Source organism: Nipponia nippon, unplaced genomic scaffold, assembly GCF_047370975.1.
Source record: "Nipponia nippon isolate SJK-2023a ecotype South Korea unplaced genomic scaffold, ASM4737097v1 scaffold_30, whole genome shotgun sequence".
Lineage (NCBI taxonomy): Eukaryota > Metazoa > Chordata > Aves > Pelecaniformes > Threskiornithidae > Nipponia > Nipponia nippon.
Genome location: NW_028262348.1, coordinates 270208 through 290209, shown reverse-complemented (window position 1 = coordinate 290209; position 20002 = coordinate 270208). Strand labels below are relative to the sequence as shown.

Sequence of the window (20002 nt, the reverse complement as noted above, 5' to 3'; positions counted from 1 at the left end):
CCGTCACCTTGCCAAGGGCAAGGAAGGTTTGCTGAGGAGTCAACTGCTGTCATGAAAACTTAACTCTTCCCCGGTTGGTCCAGAAGTCTGAGTAGTTGTGACGTTTTCTGCTACAAAGGCTCTTACTCCGAGAGAAAGTACTCAATGTGAAAAAGCTACATTAAAAAGGGAAAAAAATGACAGTTTTATTGCCAAATTAGAAGCTCACTGAGAGGTAAGTGAGCTTTACTTAGTGAGCTGCTCTGTTCAAGGCAAAATTTCCCTTGTCTACAGTTAAGATGAAGAAGGATAGGGGAAAAGAGAGAAAATAGCAGCCTCCGTGCCAATATACAAGTGGGAAAGGCTCAGAAGCAATGGGGAAAATATCACACCAAGGCTTCTACAAAGAAGCCTCCATTTGGAATAGCTACAACCAGGAGCCACCATGAAGCTGCCAGTTGTAACAGAGCTTATTTTCAAATAAAGTTCACCACAGAACCAAAAGTAAAATAAAAAAAAAGTATCGAACAGATTCCCGCAGCGTTAGGAGAAGTGTGAGGTAAGGTATCTGTTCACCTCAGCCACAAAACACAGCTTCAGAGACTAAACCAAGCCAAAAGGCCTTTTGTTATTGCGCTAGGATACTACAACGAACAAATATTCCATCTGGCTTCAAAAGAAATTGAAAGGTTTCTATTTTGCACTACTAATAAAATATTTTTCAGGAACAGATTGTAGTAGCATAGACTTTGCATCCTACTTAAGTGTACACTATCACAGCCTGTCCTACAACAGAGTGTAGTCAGCTTGAGAGAAGTATTAACCCTAAGAGCCTAGTTTATATCCCAGTGCTTAGCTTCACCTAGCTGGACGCAGCACAAAGGTTACAGTCTACAGTATGTATGTGTGTGTGTTTGTATATATATATCTCTCACCACCCAGAAACACACACATGCACACACGCATTCGTACCTATAAAACTAAAGAAAAATCAGTACATACAATGTATAAAACGTATGAATGTGCTCAAAAATGCACAAAACCCGCTTTATTTTCATACTTCAGAAACACTCAATCATTTGTACGCATGGTTCTGACTACTGCTATCCACCCACTTCATTAGACCAGGAGTTGAACTCAGAGGAGGAGACGGGAAGAGATCCCACAGGGTGGAGAATTGCTCCTCTCGTTTCATACCACTGCTGTTAGAGCTAGTCAAACCAGAGAGCAGGACGCGGGCGGTGGTACGGCTCCAGGCGGAGAGGCTTCCTAGCAGTGCTTCCTCCCACTCGTGTGCCAGCAGTGCACCCCAGAACTGTGATTCACGCTCTCTGATGGATTCAGGATTGTTAGCAAGTGTCCGAATGTCAAGACACCAGATATGATCTCAATAACAAAACTGTTTTCTGTGCAAAAGGAGTTAAATTGTCAAGACCAATCCCCAAGTACAGTATAAGCCTATAGGCAAGACACAGAATAGAAAGTAGCAGCATATTCAATGGGGACAGAGTCAGCTGCACTGGGAAACCACAACAGTGGGTTAGGATTCATCATACAAGTATGATTTCTCATCGTTACTAGAAAAATAGATCACACACACACACCGCCCCCCCCCCCCGCAGTGTTTTCTTCCTGTCCCTCTAGGCTTGTACCCTTCATAAGGTAACAGGAGAACACTCACAAGGGGCATTCTTTACAAATTCCTTATAATTCATCTCATCTGCTGACTGCTGCAGTAAATCAAGGAGAAGCAGAGGCAAGAGGAGGATGGGGGGAAAGGGTAAATTATTTGTACACTGAAATCCAAACTTAAATTTAAAATCACCTGTAAACATTATTTTGCACTCATTATCAAAACCAACAGTGCTTGACTTTGGGTTTAGTGAGGGAGTGAATGAATCTTTTTGCCATCTGTAAATTAACTTAGTTTGAAGAGTTCGATCTGAGGGGAAAATTTAAGATGACATATCAGACTGAAGCAAACTGCTTTACTGATTTAAGCACACTAACCTCATTATAACCCCTCGTGGGACCTGGATAAATGGTTTGGGGGGCATGGGGGAAATCCCTAGAATAGGGCTGGCCATTCATGGGATTCGGAGAAGGAACAAGTGTCCAGTTAGAATTAAACATCACGTATAGTGCGTGTGGATCACCGTTTTCAAATGGTGTTTGTAGAACTGTAAAGAAGTGAAATGAAGGAGAGGGAACATACTTACATGCTAAATATAGCATGCAATAAGAAAAGCAAGAACAATAGTCTTATCCAGGCCAGTCTTGTGCAACTGTTCACTGTAAAGGAGTTAAACTACAAAGAAAAATACCTCAGTCTTCCTTATGGGATTATAACAAACAGGGGCTTCATGTAGTGAAGTCAGACTGCATCAAAATCAATTGCTCCCCGTCTCTTCCCTAAAGTACTACCTAACACATCTGAGGATTCTACCGAGGAGACACAAGCATTACACAGACCCAGTTTTCTTTATGGGCCAGAAGTTTAGCCAACAATATGAGATTTTGCAGCTACCAACAACAAATAATTGTAATTGCAAATCCTAGTTTTCTTAGTACCCACTTGTCACATATTGCGTAGATCATTCATCCTCCAGTCCCTACAGTGTTTCTGAAACAGCAAGGCAGATCAAAACGCGCAAATGTTTTACACTGTGTGACTCTTACTTGGTGGCATGTGTTTTTAGCTCTTCAGTGTTCCCGCTTTGTAAAACAGGCCCCCAAGCCCCTTCCCCTGCAGTTCCGTCTTCTCTGCCTTTTCCAAGTGCAGCACTGAAGCAAGAGAGAAAGCAATTGATTGAGCGGTGACTGCCCCCACCCTCCTTTTCCATCATCTGTTCCCTGGGTCCAGTGGTATCCAGCCAAATCCAAGCAGCTTTTTTTCTGGTGTAGATTTTGTTTCCTCTCAGGTTAAGGAAAAGGAAAAAAAAGCAAAACCAAAAAACCCCAAACAAAAAAAACCACCTACCCACACTTTTCACCTCCTCAGAAGTCAAAGGAGTTCTCTGCACTCTTTTCCACAGCCAACGGAAAAAAAGAGCAGTTATACAATCCATATTTACAGGACAAACCGATTAGTGAATGAACGACAGCCAAAAAACGAGAGGCACAATCCTAATCTAGAACATAAAAGCAGTGTTCAAAAAACAAAGTGGAGATTCCTTCTGAAGTTCAAACCACGGATTAGTGTTTGTCTGTGCAAACAGTTGCTAAAACTATTTCTGACCGGCAGTCAGCTTTTTACTCCTTTATACAATGGTATTGAGAGAACAGTGGCTGTGACAGCTGCCTGTAAGAGTTTCTGCCGGTGCGTTTTCGTTTAGCGGTGTGTCAGGAGGGACAAGAAAGGTGCTGCTGTCAGCAGAGTCTTCCAGCTCCATTGGAGAAGGACCAACTGAGGGAGGAAGCGATCCCTCTGTAAGCTGTGGGGACACATCACAGTTTCCTAGTGATGGAGGACTGCTTTGCACAGTCTGAGGAAGAACTCCATCTGCAAAGGACAAATAACAAGCAGAATCAGAACGTGAAGTATATCATTTCACATTCCCAAATAGAATTACTATCTGTATTTCTGGAAGCTCTAAGTTTTTCCTGGTTTTGCATTAGTGTACAAAGAGATGACACTGCAAAAGAGGAAAATTATGTAGCAAAAATAAAACTTAGATATACAAATAAGATGCTTGCACTAATCAGGCTCACTTATCTTGTGAGATATGCTGCTACAAAATCCCAAGTTGGAACGATTTCTACAGTATGTGAATATCGCAGCTGCAAAATTGAAGAGCACTGGGTGAATCATTAGAAAGTGGTATTTTTGGTCAATTTTTGGGGGGTGTGGGTGGGGGAAGTGGGGAGGAGAGAAGACACTGGATATATTTTATTCAAAATCCCTTGTACTTGGCACTTGTTCTACTTTTTAATAGCAATCTCTATAGACCTATCTCCAAAAGACCAGAAAAGGTACCAGCATAGGGGAAACTAGGTAACCAGGTAACCCATCCAGGGCAAGGCTTGAAAATAGGTAAGGTCTAAGAGTTAAACTGCTTGCAGCATAGATTCCACTTGTAATTTAGGTGTTCCAAAGAACATTCAAGAAAAACCAAGCTTAATGATACATTTTAACAAAAGACTTTTCCATTGTAGAAATAGGAGATTTTATCGTGAAATATATTTTCCCACCGCAATCACTAAAACATATGAGTATAGTTTAAAAAAAAAAAAAATCTACCCTCTAGCCAAAAGGAAAAAGAGGAAGAAAAGAGAAGTTATTGCCTGCGTACCTGGAGTGGAACAAAGGATGCTGTCTGGATTGACAGACGCCTCATAAGGAGGAGGTGGGTCATCGGGATGTTGAATATCTGGATATTTGTAAGCAGTATAGGGTGGAGGCGGATCATGAAAATGAAATGCCCCACCTTCCCCATCATCTGAAAGATGCAGTGGAGTAAGGCCAGTTCCAAAACCATCAGGACCATAATCAAAACCAGGCATCCTGCGGCCCAAGTTAAAATGGTGCACTATTTCAAGAGAAGAAAAAGAAGTAAGTGACTCAATCCCATGCTTTCTTCTTCAATTTAAGGTAGATCTCAACACCTTTTTCCACTTTTCACACCCAAGGAACTCATGTCTCCTGAAGACCTAAAAAAGTCTACCTAACCTATACGAGTCAACTCACTGCAGTTACACAGTGATACCCAGGCGCGCCTGCTCCCAGTTGGTTTGTCCTGCATCTAAATCTAAATTTGATTGCATCTACATCTAAATTTGAACTTAACCTCTTCAAACTAAGGAGATCATTCACACACAGAAGATATTTCAGATCTGGACCACATACAAACAAAAAATATTTTCCGTCATTGGCTAAAAAAGTTCAAGTTTGAAGAACCTACCAAGACACACACACACACACACAGGCGCAGTCAAGCAAGACCATAACATTTCTCACCTTTACATACATAAATCTGTCAATAATAAGCATGACGCACAAGATAAGTGTTGATATAAAACTTTTTTCTGTGAATGCGGAGTGGTTCAGAGAGCCAAAACTTGTACAAATCACGACCACTTCAGGCAGCCAGTGCAGAGCTACATTTGGGTACAGTACTGACTAGAATGTATAACCAGACTTCCGCTGATGTGTTCCACAGATTTGTATTTCTTCCGCTCTCTTTATTCTGAAGCACATACACTACTTAGATGAAGACTCGTTACAGATATAGGCTACTTACAATTTGCTCCAATCAAAGACTCTATGCGCTCTCTCCGCCTCTGGCGCAGCCGGTGGACCATGAAAAGCAGCAGAGAGAGGATGAGGAAGGAGGAAATGCAGCTAACGATCAGACGCATTCCACCGGCCATTGAGTCAAACAAACTGTTGCCATCTGTTACATAAAACATATAAAAGAAGCCTGTTACTTTCGTTCAAGACTCATTTTTCCTGATGTTCTTCTGTCAGCAATGGAGAGAGAAATGCAGAGTGGAGATTCATTAGCCTGGTTTAACACTTCTCCATATTTCAAAAATGTAAGAAAATTATGAATCCTCAGGTGATTTATCTATTTATTGCAAGAAAATCTAGACGTTTCTAAAAATATCTTAATCAGCAAAAGGGACAAAATGTTGAAGGCTTCAGGTCTCTGAAAACAGGAAAAAGGGAAGGTTAACGGCATTTTGCACATCCACTTGTCTCCTTGGCATGGCTGATGATGTTATACTGAAGAGGACAGGAGGCCTGGAAGCTACGGGAAAGGCCTGAGAACTGACGTATCTACACACTATTTCTACATGATTTCTGGACATCTTAACATCTATATTTCCAACAACAAAATCTCTAAACATTGTCATTATCACCAAGATGTGGTCATCTAAATTCTATATGTCATTGGTACATTGGTTAGCACCATTAAGTGATAGGAACTAAGAATAACTTTAAAAAGGTGAATCAACATGATAATCATCTTTCAGGAACTGAAGAGATTAAGGTAAACAGGAATTAAAACTTTTCCTAGAACCACATAGGAAGCAAGCAGCAGAACATGAAACAGACTGAGGAGCTTAGGACTTTGAGAGCTCTATGCCACTGCTAACCAGAGCCACACTCGGAAGGCTGTTGCAAGCAAATTGTCACTGTGCTACCAGTGCCAGACACGAGAGGTATTAATTTTTCACAATTCAACTAATCACACTTGGTTATGCTTAAGTAGCATGCGCAGATACAGATACACAAAGAAAAATGACCTAAAAATGACTGCGCTGTGTTCTTTGCACCCATTTCCCATTAAAGAGCTCTGAATGAGAAACGCACCCAGGTTCGATGTGGATAAGAACCAGATGAACTGGCTGCACAGCCTGACCCCCTACTGCTACAGGACACAAGCACTACCAGGTACGAACCCCTCTCCCCAGCCACCGCGGTGCCACCGCGCTTCCTAGAGCCCCCAGTCGGATCCCAGCCACCTCTCCCTTCCCGCGCCCACCACAGCTGCAGGAGCTCTCTCAATACTTCTCCCTTCACTAACAGCAGCTAAAGCTGTATCAAAGATTCCTTAACAAAAGAAAGCTAAAAGCCTTACAAAAGTTGTAAGTACTAACTTGCTACAAATGCTAGTAACAGAAAAATCCACCTAATTTATACATCGTTCAAGTACATGGCTAAAAGGCTGGTATTTTGTACGTAACACGTTCTTGGCAACAAGAAATTCATTTAATAGTGCGCTATGCACAGAGCTCGAACATTACACCCTCTCAAATCTGACTGCGCAGTACAAAAGCCTCTGCGCTGTCAAAGCTTTTAGCAGCTCTTACTGTCAGAGCTTAAACCGATGCAGTCACACACCTACCAACCAACACACCCTCCTGAACACCACAGACCTGCTGTTGTTCCATTTTATGGCAATGCTGACTTCATGAACATCATAAAGTAGTGCTAATAACTGCCTTAAATAAAGTGACTTAAATAAAATATACACACAGGCAAGCATGACGCAATCTTGTAGGCAGAAAGCCTGACTTCCACGTATTCTCTTTAGGCCAGCTACAACTGCAGTTCTTGGACCTTCTGAGGCGTCTTGGGCCTCTACCACCCTGCTCCCAGCCTGCGAGAGCTCCTAACGTTCAACCTGTTTGGCTGGATAAACTATTGTCAAGTAAAGTTCTAAATTAAAAAAAAGACAAAGACCCAGCTTGTACAGAACAAGATAAGTCATCACAGAGATTTCCAACCACTTAAATACAAATAGATTATTTCAGAAAGGCTGTTTTATACTCAGTACAGTAGTAATAATACCCTGTAACTGCACCAGTTTAGTCACTAAAAAAGCTTCTGCACCATCAGCTCTTCCAAAGTATTTTATTTCTTTTACTACCTTTTCACGAGTAAGAGTTGCAGGTCTGTCTAAACAAGAGCCTCACAGCAAAATTCTTTTCTACCACATCCATGGACCAGCGATAGACTACCTCGGTTTCACCATTAGTTCACGGAAGATTTTCGTCTGCTATTTATCTTCAACTAAATGAGGAGAAGCATCTTTCAAGAGAGTATAGCTCCGATTGCTCAGCTTACTCCTACCACTGAAAAATTCCCCTACTACCAAGTCCTTGAGTAATATTCGTTATCCACTTGTAATCATTTCTCACCCACTCACACTGCGAGAGCTGATTACCTGCCAACCCACCAGCAGGATTTATTTCCTCCCGGTCTCTCCTTGGGTGATGAATTTACTTACTGTTGATTAGTAAACTGTTTTCTTTCCTTTGCAACAGAGCTTAGGGAAGAGATATGTAAGAATTGGACAAAGATAAATACATGCTGATTAAAGAAAGTAATTCATTAATTTTGTCATCTGGAATAGTCATTTATAAACACCCAGAAGAAAAACTGAAATGCTTCATTTAAAAATTCCAGTGTTTATCACTAGCTGAAGTAACTTCATTATGAAGGAAGTTTGACAACTGCTTGATGATTCTTCTCTCAAAAACTAAGTTATTAAAAAAAAAAAATAGAACACTTCAGGCAAGAGTATAATGAAACAGTCTTATTTAGCATCAGTGCAGAAAGAAGAGCTTAAGGATCAGAAAGGATGTGGTAAAACACACTCTTCAAATCATTAGTCATGAAATAGTTAAGACCCACAGCAATAAGCAAGGATTACAGAACACGGCACGAGGTTATCCCAGGTCATCTTATCCTGTCTGCTGGATCATGCTTTGCTGACACTGTTCCTGGAGATAAAAAAAGCGAAGACAAAGTCTTAACTCTGCTGATAAGAGTGGGAAGACGACTCCTGCTTTTTCCCCACTCTTTCACCAGCCAACCCGCAACACTAGCTACGAACATCTGTTAAGCTTAACCCTCAGAACAAATGTGAATGACAGCAAGGAGAAGCCAGGGGCCTCTAATGATTAACTTCTGCAGTTAAGACAAATAAGAAAGACTGCAAATTTGGAAGCCAATAAGCCCCCCTTTTTTCTAACAGATTGAAACAGAAGCCTCTGATGGGAAGAGCTGACCTTCAGTGTTTTCCATAGGAGTTCACAGCAATAGTTTCTTAGTGCACTCGGGTAAGATTAGGTTCTTTTAAAATACCAGGAAATAACAGTATCACAATGGCTGAGGTTGGAAGGGACGTCATGAGATCATCTAGTCCAACCCCTGCTCAAGCAGCATCAGCTAGAGCAGGTTGCCCAGATCAGAGTCCAATCGGGCGTTGAATATCCCCACAGATGGAGACTCCACAAGCAATCTGCTCCAGTTTTTGACCACCCTCACAGTAAATTCCAAGTAAGATCCATTTCTTTCTGCAAGTCTCTTTACAGACAAATATCTCCCCCCAAATCTACATCCCCAAATGGTGACTGACAAACAGTTCAGTCAGAGTCAACTGAAGACTTTCCTGATCCAAAACAAGAAGCTGCACTGAGACGCCAAATCCAATAAGCAAAGTTGCATGTCCTGATTATTATTGCAACTCTATACAATTTGTAAACTTTGCTTCCCACGTGATCCCTGCATGCAAACTTCCACACACTTCTGCTCACGTCCAGTAAAAGACGCTTAATTAGCGCTCAAGAGAAAAGTCTTTTCTTTTCATGACAACTAAACATGACAAAGGAACCACGCAAGACGTGCTACTAAAAATCCACAGTAGTGTCAACCTCCATACAGAAAATAAGCTACTGCTTCTCCCATGTAAGTAGCATCAAGGATGACTAATTATTTCTAGCCACGGTCTGAAGTGTTTCATTTCCCATGACTCGAGATCTTTCCCCACAAGGGGTTTGCACCCAGCAATGTCAAGGCGTTGAAAGGATGCATCCTTTCAAACAAAGTCATACCCAAAGATAACCAAGTTGAGCACTGAACTCATTTTTCTTGACAAAACTGTAGCAGCGAACTCTTACCTGGGTCTAAACATGTAAATTTGCAGCACTCCTTAGGGTCTTTGCGATACTGCTGACACCCCTGGGGCCGTTCACACAAAGCAGCCACACACATTTCAGGTTCACCGTTGTGACATGTGCAGCTCAAACAGGGATCATTCCCTTTTGGAGTGAAATAGTAGCCTTCATCGACAATGTTGTCTTTGATATCAACGCAAGTCTGGCCTAGAACAGAAACGCACATCAATATCAAAGTGTCTGAGAGCCTGCCAGACAGGAGTCCAGTTTATTCTGTTACATTAAGTGGTTTGTAAACCTAAGCAGACCACCAGTTAAAAGCCACGCCTTCACATTAAAGCAACTTTGAAAAGGGATCTCCAAGGAGTGGGGAAGATAATGGATAGTCTGGAAGCACACAGGGATGATTCACTGCTCAAAACTGACAAAGTGAGTTTTAAGTATTTAATGGAACTGACACACTTTCAGGCATCCTTTCCCAGACACAGGAAAGCAAGTGGTCTGAGAAGTTCAAGCTTCACTGTCAGTGCTTGCTGCAGCTCCCTCCCTCTCTTGTGGTACTTAGGACAAGCTGGGTCTTCTCTGGACCAAACCTGAACCTCTTAATAGGCCAAGCCTAAAAAAGGAAGCCAGGCAATAGTACTTCCACTGCCCTAGCTGCACCTTGATCCCTGCCCAGCGGGGAAAGTTTAGGTATCTTCTGTCCACTGTCCGTTCCTCCCACTGACCTAAAGGCAGGTACCAAAACCAGGGAGAGGGAACACGGACAACGCTGGGACCTGGCAGCTGAAGCAACTGCTCAGAGGGGGGGCCTGCCCCCTCCACCCCACGCACAGGTCAGCCGGGAGGGTCCACAGGAAAGTTCAGACGGGAAGAGACCCGAGGAGGTCTCCAGCTCAATCTCCTGCTCAAAGCGGGGTCAGCTAGGGCATCCCAACAGGTTGCTCAGGGTTTTATCTAATCTGGTCATAAAACCCCTCAAGGATAGAGGCTGCACAACCTCCCTGGCAGTCTGTTCCGCTCTTTGACTACCCTCACAATAAACAGTTTTCCCTGGCATCAATTCAATTCTCTTGTTTCAGCTTCACGTCCCTTGACTCCTGCCACATGCCACTGCAAAGAGCCTGGCTCCATCTTCTTGATAACCTCCTTGTAAGTACTGGCAGGCTGCTATCAGGTCCCCTGGAAGCCTTCCCTTCTCCAGGATGAAGGAGCCCCATTCCCACTGCCTCACCACAAAAGACGGGCACTTCAGCCGACATCACCACCTTGCTGGCCCGCACTGAACTCGCCTCAATTTGTCAAGGTCTCATCAACATTTTTCTTGCACTGTGAGGCCCGAAACTGTACGCAGCGTTCTCCTGCTCAACTTATACATCTGATACCCTCACCCTCTGGTTAACGTTTTGGCAGAGCTACCACCTTCCTTACAACATCATCCCAAAAAGATGACCAGAAAGGTCATCTTTTGATCATCATTTTGACTGAACGCATGTCCTTCAACATCAGATTCCAAGATTTTATTACATCTCCAGGCAGACAAGGCAATATCCTGTCTTCCTAATTTTCAACATTCCAGTTGCAAAACCAGGCAAGGAAGGGCTGAATTTTCCTCCCTTGCCATTCCATAAGTCTTTTTCCTGCTTTAAAGAAAAAGCAAACTAGAAAAACTTCAAGAACTGCAGTAAAAGTTCAACAACTTTTCTCCTTCTTGCAAAAAAGCACCATCTATATCAGGTATCTTAAATATCACCTGAAAATACTGCCAATACCTCTGTTGGTATAAAGCCCTTTGGAGTAAAGAAATGCAAGATACAGAATGAAAGCCTTTCTTTTCACTTTAAGTCAGTAGCCCCACTTGTTCCCCCCCCCCCCCCCCCCCCCCCCCCCCGTTCCAATAACTGGCTGGAAAGAATTTCATAGAATTTGCTATATTCAAAATAGACCAGAAAATAGTGTTTTCTCATTTTCATGTGAAGTTAATAATTGAAGAGTGATATTTACTAATAACACGTACTTTTTTTTTTTTAACTTTTTTTTTTCCCCCAAGTACACTTTATTTTGGGGCTGATATAGCTGCTTAACAATCATTTTTTAGTGAAAATCTGTACTGTGACTGACAACCACACATTATGATGCTCTTATTTAAACCAAACAGAAATTTAACTTCCCCCTCGCCTTTTTTTTTTTTTAATTCACTGGGCAAAAAGCAGAAAGGATAACTAACCGATTTCCCCATATTCGTTATATGCATATTTAAACACGCAACACAGTTAACACTGAACTAAAACCAACTTACTCCTTTTGCAGAGGAATGAAGATTTCTCATAGCAGTTTTCAGCATACCAGCTGTGTAAACCGTGGTGCCGAAGGGTAGGAAAATGGAAACACTGAAGCTGGGCACAAAGAACGTTTTCATTTTCAGACATAGCCGTACCAAAGATAGGGTCAGGGGGTAAAAATACTTCTGAAGAGCCTAGAACAAGATGCATTGGTATAAACAGCCTGCAGGTATGCAAAGCTTTAGAAAGGCTCTGTAACGTCACTCATTTCATGCACACCAACTCTGCTACCAGGCTACTGTCCTCTAGCTTTAGTTTCCATTAGCAACATTCCTCCGGGGGAAGGCAAACAGCGGGGAGGGAAGGGGTGACTCACAGAGAGAAGAGGCTGCTGTTTTCAAAGTACTGGGCAATTTTGTCATTCTGCACCAGTAGGAGTCATGTTCTGATATTTCTGCAAGTGCTGCTTTCCAAAGTCCCATGGGGTTTGCCTGCCAATAGTTATGCACCCCTTCAAACAACGCTGAGTTTGGCCACGCTTGCTCCTAGTGGAGCAAGAACCCATACCAATCTGGTACCTGGCACTGCAAGCACCTACTAGCACTTCCAGAGATACGTGTACATCTGTCCTGCGCAGCGCACTGCAGGGCCGCTCCCCCACGCCTCACGCTGCTCATGCAGAGCGCAGAGCAGTGCTATGCAGAGAACGAGGCTGCAACGCCGCTTCTGCAGCTGCAGCGGGGTATGGACTATTTGGTCCTTCCAACTCACATAATTGTTAAGAGACTGTATTGTGACGGGTTGCAAACAGTGCGAGAGGTGTTGAAGGCATTTCATAACTTTTAAAATGTTGTTTCTGACCAGTGTCTCACTTCACCGTTAAATCTGCTGGTAGGCAAAGTTGCAGAGATTAATGAGAGACCAAGACACAGCCATTGTAAAAATTAGCCTATTTTATATGTTTTCAGAAGCCTACTTTCCAAATGTGTGTGCTTAAACATTGATTTTAACAGCTCTTGCAGTCAGCATACTACACAGTCTTCTCACATGATGGTCCTTTCAAACACTGTTAGGTATGATTTATTTTTTCTTTTTTTTTTAAACACAACTAGGTTCTGCTATCATTTTTTTTGAGGGCCTACCTTCCACATCTCCCAATAGTGGATTAAAATTTCCAAGCTATAGGACCCTAAACCACTTTTCCAACAGAATTCCACTAGTAATTCAGAGTCTGCCTCACTACAAGTCAATGAAGCTTAAGTAAAGTTTTTCAGAAGCTACTGAATGCTATTATGTACTTCATTTCATACAGGTATCCCTTTATTAAATAGAAAGCTGGCACACAAAAGAATATATGGTATTGAGAAGGCTTAAATTTATATAATGCATCAAATTAAATAAAACTTACGATAAAAACAGTTATCATGATTTTTCTATGATTTATGCCTCCCTGCTTGTAAAACTGTGTCAGCAGATGGCAGTGCAGTCAGCTCTCCGAATAGCAAAGCAAGGTCCTTTTAAGGAGCATGATTGGGTTGTTTTTTGGGTTTTTTTCCCCCTCTTGGCTTTCACAGGAGAAACCTACCAGTTTTGTCCAGACCAGAAATCCCTACTATGAGAAAAAGTTGGACTTTCCTCCCTCCCTTTCCCCTGCCATCCAAAGACATCTTTAAGTGCTTCACTTTAAGGAACTAATGAAAATGTTCCTGCCCCACAAGAAGGAGCAGTTTCCTCTGAATATTCAGTCATCTCTGTTCACTTAAATGACAAAAGAAATCTATATTTTTGTGCATGGCAGCACAGTAAACAAGTACTGTCATTAGAAAGCTATGCAGGGTTCTACTACTCCTCATGTGTCAAAGGAAGTATTTTTCAAGACGCAACCATTTAGTAAAATTCCGTTCAGAATTATGTATCTGTACCTAATGGACAGTTTTCCTTCCAGGTTTTCCATTACTGAAAATCGTATATGAGAAGAAAACTATTCAGATTAGTTTTCCAATGCTACACTGGAATTCACGGTGCTGATGCTTAAAAAACCCTCTGTTTTAAATTTTCCATTACCTAAACCAATACAGCATTTAGACATTCAATTCTACACATAAAGAGTTCATATAATGACTTTAAAATTAAGTAATCCCTCAACTGAATTAGTTCAAAATATAGGGTATAGAAACATAAAACTTTGCATCTTCAGCAGAGCGAGCTGCTTGTTCTGCAACTGAAAAAGTTCAGCAAATGATGCCTATCATATTAATGTTCAGTTTTTCATATAAACTGGGATTTATTTCTGTGATTAGGCAAATTTTGTCTTGGTTTAAGTAAAACTATCTGAAGTACTTTAAAATGAAAAAATTCTGGGTAATCCTGCAAAATTCATGATTTTTTTAAGCATATAAAAATCTACCAATTTTTAAAAAGGTAAACCCCCCAAATATCCTACACCAATCTGTGCAAATACTAGAATGAGGAATCAGCAGTTCATCTAGATATTCACCACAAAGAACGAGAAACTACAGAGTAGTTTCCTTTCCCTTAATTTAATCAAGGGGAAAGCCCAAATAAACTGAAAAAAAAGTTCTTCTTCAAGTGTAAGAAGTTTCATAGTTTTTCACATTGACATCTTGTGAAATAAGACATGCGTATTGACTATTAAACTCTTCCGTTTTTATACTGTAAAGCACAGCAGTTTCCCTACACTATTTCAACACTATCACTGAAAGAAGTTATGTTGTTTTCGCAAATAATATTCATGCTTTAAGACAGTTTCCATGGGCCATTTAACTAAGTAATAAGTTGAGAGGCCTACCTTTATAAGCTACTTCCCAGTGACCTTCTAGAGAGTGATTTCGATTGGTGATCACATACTGATATCCAACCCAGAACCTACAAAAAAATTGTTAGATTCTGAAGATACAAGCCAAAAAGATACTAACAAATTAAAATAAATTACACAAAACCTTTCAATGTCTTTATACTTAAAAACTAACTTTCAAAACATTCTGATCATTTTTTCCTTAACATTTCAGCCTATATGTTGGCAATGGAGAGAGAGAGAGAGAGAGAGAGAGAGAGAGAGAGAGAGAGAGAGAGATTACAGTTGAGGAATAGAGGGAAATACTTTATAGTTTTCTATGTTTACAAATGACAACTCACCGCGTCTTTTATTTCTACTCATAATAAGCACCTTATTCTGTTGTTATGGCAGCACTTCAGTATCTTGAACCCAAAACCCACAAATAAGCATCCGGAAGTCAAATACTTTATAAACTTATGCCAGACTGTTCCAGATCAAACTCTCCAGAGACAGAGATCACTGAACCACTTCTGGTGACCTATCATGGGAGCCCACGAGACTGACAAAAACCCCACAGGCAAAAAAAAGGAATTATGTTTGTTGTGAGCTAGAAGAATGAAATATCTAAAGCCACCAGAACATAGTTCTTACAACTCAAAATGGCTTTTTACTTCATTCTTATCTCAAACTTGCAGTCTTTGTTAGAGCTACTGGTACTTAACGGAAAGAAAAATTCTGTTGAAAAATTTAAAGAATTATTTCTCTACAAGGTAGTGCAGCAGTAAGTCATTGTAAAATCCATCTTCCTTGTTGCAGTTCAAGAATACTGGTACGTTGCTGAGACAGTCTGAAGATAAAAAGACACCGTTGAATTGTAGCCTATCTGTTAACGTTAATTAAAACATAAAATACAGATGGCCACTGCCAAACAGTCAACCAGCATGCTTATACTAGGTTATTAACCTGAAGTCAATTTTACCGTTAGATTTTCTAAGCAAACTGGACCACCAGCATTTGTATCACACAGAAAGCATTCTCATGTAATATGAGATCTTTGTCCTTTCCTTCCTACTCACCTACGCTGGTCCTTCCTTACGAATGTTTTTTCTTCCAAGTCCCACTCCTGTGCCAGGATAAACCTCAGCTCCTGGTCTGCAGTGAAGGTGGCGAGGGATCCATTCACCCGCTGACATGTCTGCACGGCGTCCCAGTAGTTCTCCCCATTTAAATACACCCTATAACAGCTGGCTGTGCCCTCATAGTGGTGCCATCCTGTTGGGCACTTTCCTAGGAAACATGAAGAATAGAAGGGAAACCATTCCCCCCAAATTAGGATCTTCAACATAATGCATCCTAATCAGTTTATAACAATGCAATGCATAATCACTTGGATGTGTACACACAACATGCTGTGTATACCTCACCTCACCGGGAGGAGATGCATGCATTACAGATCAGACGACTTACTTTACTACAGCTTTTGATAAAATTTTTTCAAATGTATTTAAAAAGATGCAACTCCTACAATGTTTCATTGCACTGTGACAGCCGTTGAAGTCTTTAATTAAGACTCATGATCTACTGTGGAAGATGTTTCCCTGCACATCTTTATACATCCAATCAGTTTGATCAATCCAAGTCAAAACAGGCAGCAAGAAGCAGGAAGAAAAGACAGAGGTGGCCAATTTAATGATTCTGTCTTTCTATTAGGTGGTTAGCAATACATTCAACTTGCTGTGAAGTTTTCAACTCACTTTTACAAACAGTCTCAGCAGTATTCACATAATCCTGCTCCCATAGTCAATCACTAAAGACGATGGGGGCTCTGGGGCAATTGTTTCCTTTGGAAAAACATCAATGCAAAGTGGATCTTTAGGAAGTAAGAAGGTGATGGTGTGAAGCACTGTCTCTGCTTTCTCTCAATTAACTCAACTGAGGGAATACGCAACGAAAGCCTTGAGGCATTTCTGGATGAAACAGGCCCACGGGCTTTTGACTGGCATTCTTGGGGATGATGGGTAACTAATAGAGAGAATCACAGAGACAGGCGGATGAAATTTAAAACAGACATGAAATACGATTTTAGCACCTGCATTTGCAGTATTAATTTCGCACAACACCTAAGGAACTTGAAATTCACAAACTGTTTTATGTTTATTGCATGCATTCACAGAGTTCCGGTTCTCAAGCCTCTTCATTCCCTTCAGAAACAGTGATCTTTATCATCAAATAATGATATACAAACTTAGATTTGAAGCCCTTTAATTAAATCTTTCCTTATTCTCCATTTATATTGGATATTTTAAGATCTACTGCTCGCATCACTGAGATGGGACAGAATACAGTATCAATCAGACTGCAGAGCATATTAGATATTGCTGTATCAATTTCTAAGTTGTTTTATTGTCCTCTATAAATTTTACTAACATAATTTAGCTACCAGAATCCATGACAAATCAAAACACCTATTTTAATAAGCATTTTTGGTTTTTTAAAAAAAAAAAAAAAAAAATCAATGAGGAGGTGAATTTTTACTTTTGCTAACCCCTTGTCTTTTTCAGAAGATCGCCATAGTCCAAAGCAATTATTCCCAATTACTGCCATACCGTCTTCCCCCATGTCCTCTTCCTAGCCTGTCCCGTCCCTCCCTCCAAGGCTAATCAGTGCTGTCTCACACTCCCAAATCGCTGGATGATCCCCGGAGCAAAGAGGGAACCAAGATACGAGGGAGAAGGCAGGGGAGACGTAGATGTTTTGGGCCTGGAGAGATTCAGAGGCAGCAGTCACCATGAGCTATCATCAGTGGGAAGGACGCTTGCAGGACATTTATAACGCTTTAGACAAAGCTGGGACTAGGATGCCGACAGCGCCACTAGCAGTGCTGCAGGTGAGAGGGTAGGATGACACTGAAGTCATATTTTTAAAGATTCCAGACTGATTGATGGGAGTAACAAGGCAAAACCCATTCACGTACTACATACTTCCTTGACAGACTTTGTCTTCAGAGAAGAAAATGAAGCATTTCCTTAAGTTCCCCACTCCCTAAAGAATATTTTTCCTATTAAAAAGGATACAAAACTCACAACATCAGAGATGCACTTAACTAATAATAGTGCAACATCTTTACGATCACCTTCAAAATTACTTCAGGGGCAATTAATTTTTGTTTCCCCCCACTTTCCAGGGGAACAATCCTACATGCAAGCTCACATCAAGAGACAAGGGCTAGACTATCACCCCTGCTGCAGGCTGAAACCATCACTTAAACCGTGGGCTTAGTTTTCTGTAATAGCAATGACTTATAACAGAAAATTGCAACTCTGGTTTCACAAAAACAGGATTACTAGGGAAGTAGAATTCTTTGCACATATTGGCCTGCTATATAAACTACGCAATATAACAGGACATATATAAAAGAAACATACAAAAACCTTAAAAAGCACTGCACATGAATAAAGTCTGGTCAAAAAAGCTACACAAGCGAAAAATGTATTAATTTCTCCTTAAAAAAATAGCCTAAATTGCTAAATTAATTAGCAGAAAGATGGCCCAGATTTCCCAGTCTGCAACTTACTGCTAAATCGGACAGGCTGTGCCACATTGACAGTGTGAAAGCGGGTTGTCTCTCCTCCTCTCCCTCGATTGTGCCTGGAGTCCACATTCTCCTTCCCATGATAAGTTCGCTGGTCCCCTGTCAAGCCTGAGGACCAGAAGGAATAGTCAGTGCTGGTGAAAGATGCAAGCAAATGCAGATTTCATTTTATTGAACTTTCTCTGGGTTTTAATTCAAGACGTATATGATAAATAACATAGGTAAACAAAGACGGTAGATCCCTGCAATAACAGCTTGGCCATTTCACATGCTACCTAACCAAAATACCTACAATTGAAAAGAACCAACAAGCCATTACACGAGTCTTGCAGAGTAAGCTAAATATTTTGGCAGATTCTCAACGGCCTGCAGTTGTACACAGGACTTGATGCTCCTCATTTCAATTGCTGCAGCAAATGCATCATCCCCAGTGCATTTTATCTGTTCCTGTTTACAGAACTACCCACTCTTCAGCTGCTTCGTTTCTCAGTTGTGTGTTCAAGGATATAAGACAATTTCTCCAATACATTTTCCAACACATTCTGAGATCTAGGACAAAATTAAAACCTGGAAAGGAAACCTATCTTCAACCAGAAGAACAAGGGGTTTCATTCATTCTCAAGCTTCTGTAGGAAATGTTAGTTCATTATTTCCGAAATAAAAAACAAACACACCCTCATCTCAGTGTCAGGAGCGTATTGTGACAACTGGAGCGTATTCTAACGGGCGTTTTGTGACAACTGGATTCAATAACTTAGGAAGAACACAGTGCAAGATGTTATTCCAGAAGAGGGGCTGGGGAGCTCCACATGCCTACCAGGAGTAAACAAGGAGCACACAGTTCAGGTGGAGACGCTGCAGGATGGGCCGTAGCCAGCAAAACTAGCAAGATCCTAAGTAGGAAGGCTGGCACAGTGGTGGGGAGAAACCTTTGAGAAAGACGGAGATGAGCACCGAGAAAGATTAATCTGGAAACAAGTGATTAACCTTAAAAAGAGAAAAATGAAAAACCCAAGAATGTAAGCATTAGAAATATCTACTAGTATGCTATTTAACACTACTAGATGTTATTACACGTAATACAGTTTAACCAGCACAAAGAGCTATGCAGACATTCATTTCTGTATAAAAAATTGGCTTGTTTTCCTTTAAAGCTGATTAGCTCTATTTAGCCTAGCTAAACCAAATAAACTAGTCATGGTCCCAAATAAAGAGGAGCTACATAGTCGTCTTCAAAAGGTTTAACTACATCCATTTGAAAGATACTCAAAACTATGTCAATAAAACTTTCTCCTTTCAGATGATCTTTAAAAACCAAGAGGTCCACAGCAATTTCATGATAATTTAAACCCAGAGTTGAAGACTGTTCCGTGTATCACCTGGGGGGAAAGGCCTCCAGAAGACCCACCCTCAAACAGTGCACTCCTTGGGACAAATGTTAGCACTGATGAGCAAAAAAAAAATCACTAGCTGGAGCCCAGGAACAGCAGAGTGGCTTTGCATTCATCTGGCTCTAGCATACTGAGTTTGCCCTGGGTTAATGGGATAAGCAAGGGATATTTAATTATCACGTTATCCTAGGAATTACATGTCTATAGAGATCACCCATTAGGAAATGGCTGTGCATAATACACTCACGTGGCCTTACAGGAGTGAAGTAGTAATTCTACTGTTCAATATTAGAATACGCTATTTATCACAGGCAAGAAGTTAGTGTCAAGAAATTCAGTTAGCGTACATTTCAAAGGCCACAAAATGGTAAAATAATTCGACAGTGAAGATCACTGATTATTTTTTATTACTTTAAAGGCCAAGCTATTTTTAGTTTTAGAATTTGACTGTTCTTAATCCTAATGGTTCAGCAGCAGTATTTACACTACGATTTTCAGAGCGACACCGAGACACTAAAAAAGCAAATCTTTAATTATAGTAAGACTCTAAAAA

At 41.0% G+C, this 20002-nt stretch overlaps 1 protein-coding gene across 7 annotated transcripts in view; it reads right to left on the bottom strand.

Moving 5' to 3' along the window:
- Positions 1 to 994: 994 nt before the first annotated feature.
- DGCR2 (DiGeorge syndrome critical region gene 2) overlaps positions 995 to 20002 on the bottom strand; it is a 47877-nt gene continuing 28869 nt past the window's right edge. For 3 of the 7 annotated variants that reach the window (XM_087768558.1, XM_087768560.1, XM_087768559.1), the window contains 8 exons: positions 18041 to 18166; positions 15543 to 15753; positions 14479 to 14555; positions 11687 to 11863; positions 9391 to 9594; positions 5220 to 5372; positions 4272 to 4508; positions 995 to 3481 (listed from right to left, as the gene is read on the bottom strand). In XM_087768558.1, coding sequence (XP_087624684.1) covers positions 3240 to 3481; positions 4272 to 4508; positions 5220 to 5372; positions 9391 to 9594; positions 11687 to 11863; positions 14479 to 14555; positions 15543 to 15753; positions 18041 to 18166 — 1427 coding nt within the window. In that variant the 3' untranslated portion in view covers positions 995 to 3239. Of the gene's footprint in view, positions 3482 to 4271; positions 4509 to 5219; positions 5373 to 9390; positions 9595 to 11686; positions 11864 to 14478; positions 14556 to 15542; positions 15782 to 18040; positions 18167 to 20002 lie in introns of those variants that run through there. The other 4 variants (XR_015707180.1, XR_015707179.1, XR_015707181.1 and 1 more) reach the window with 4 other exon arrangements.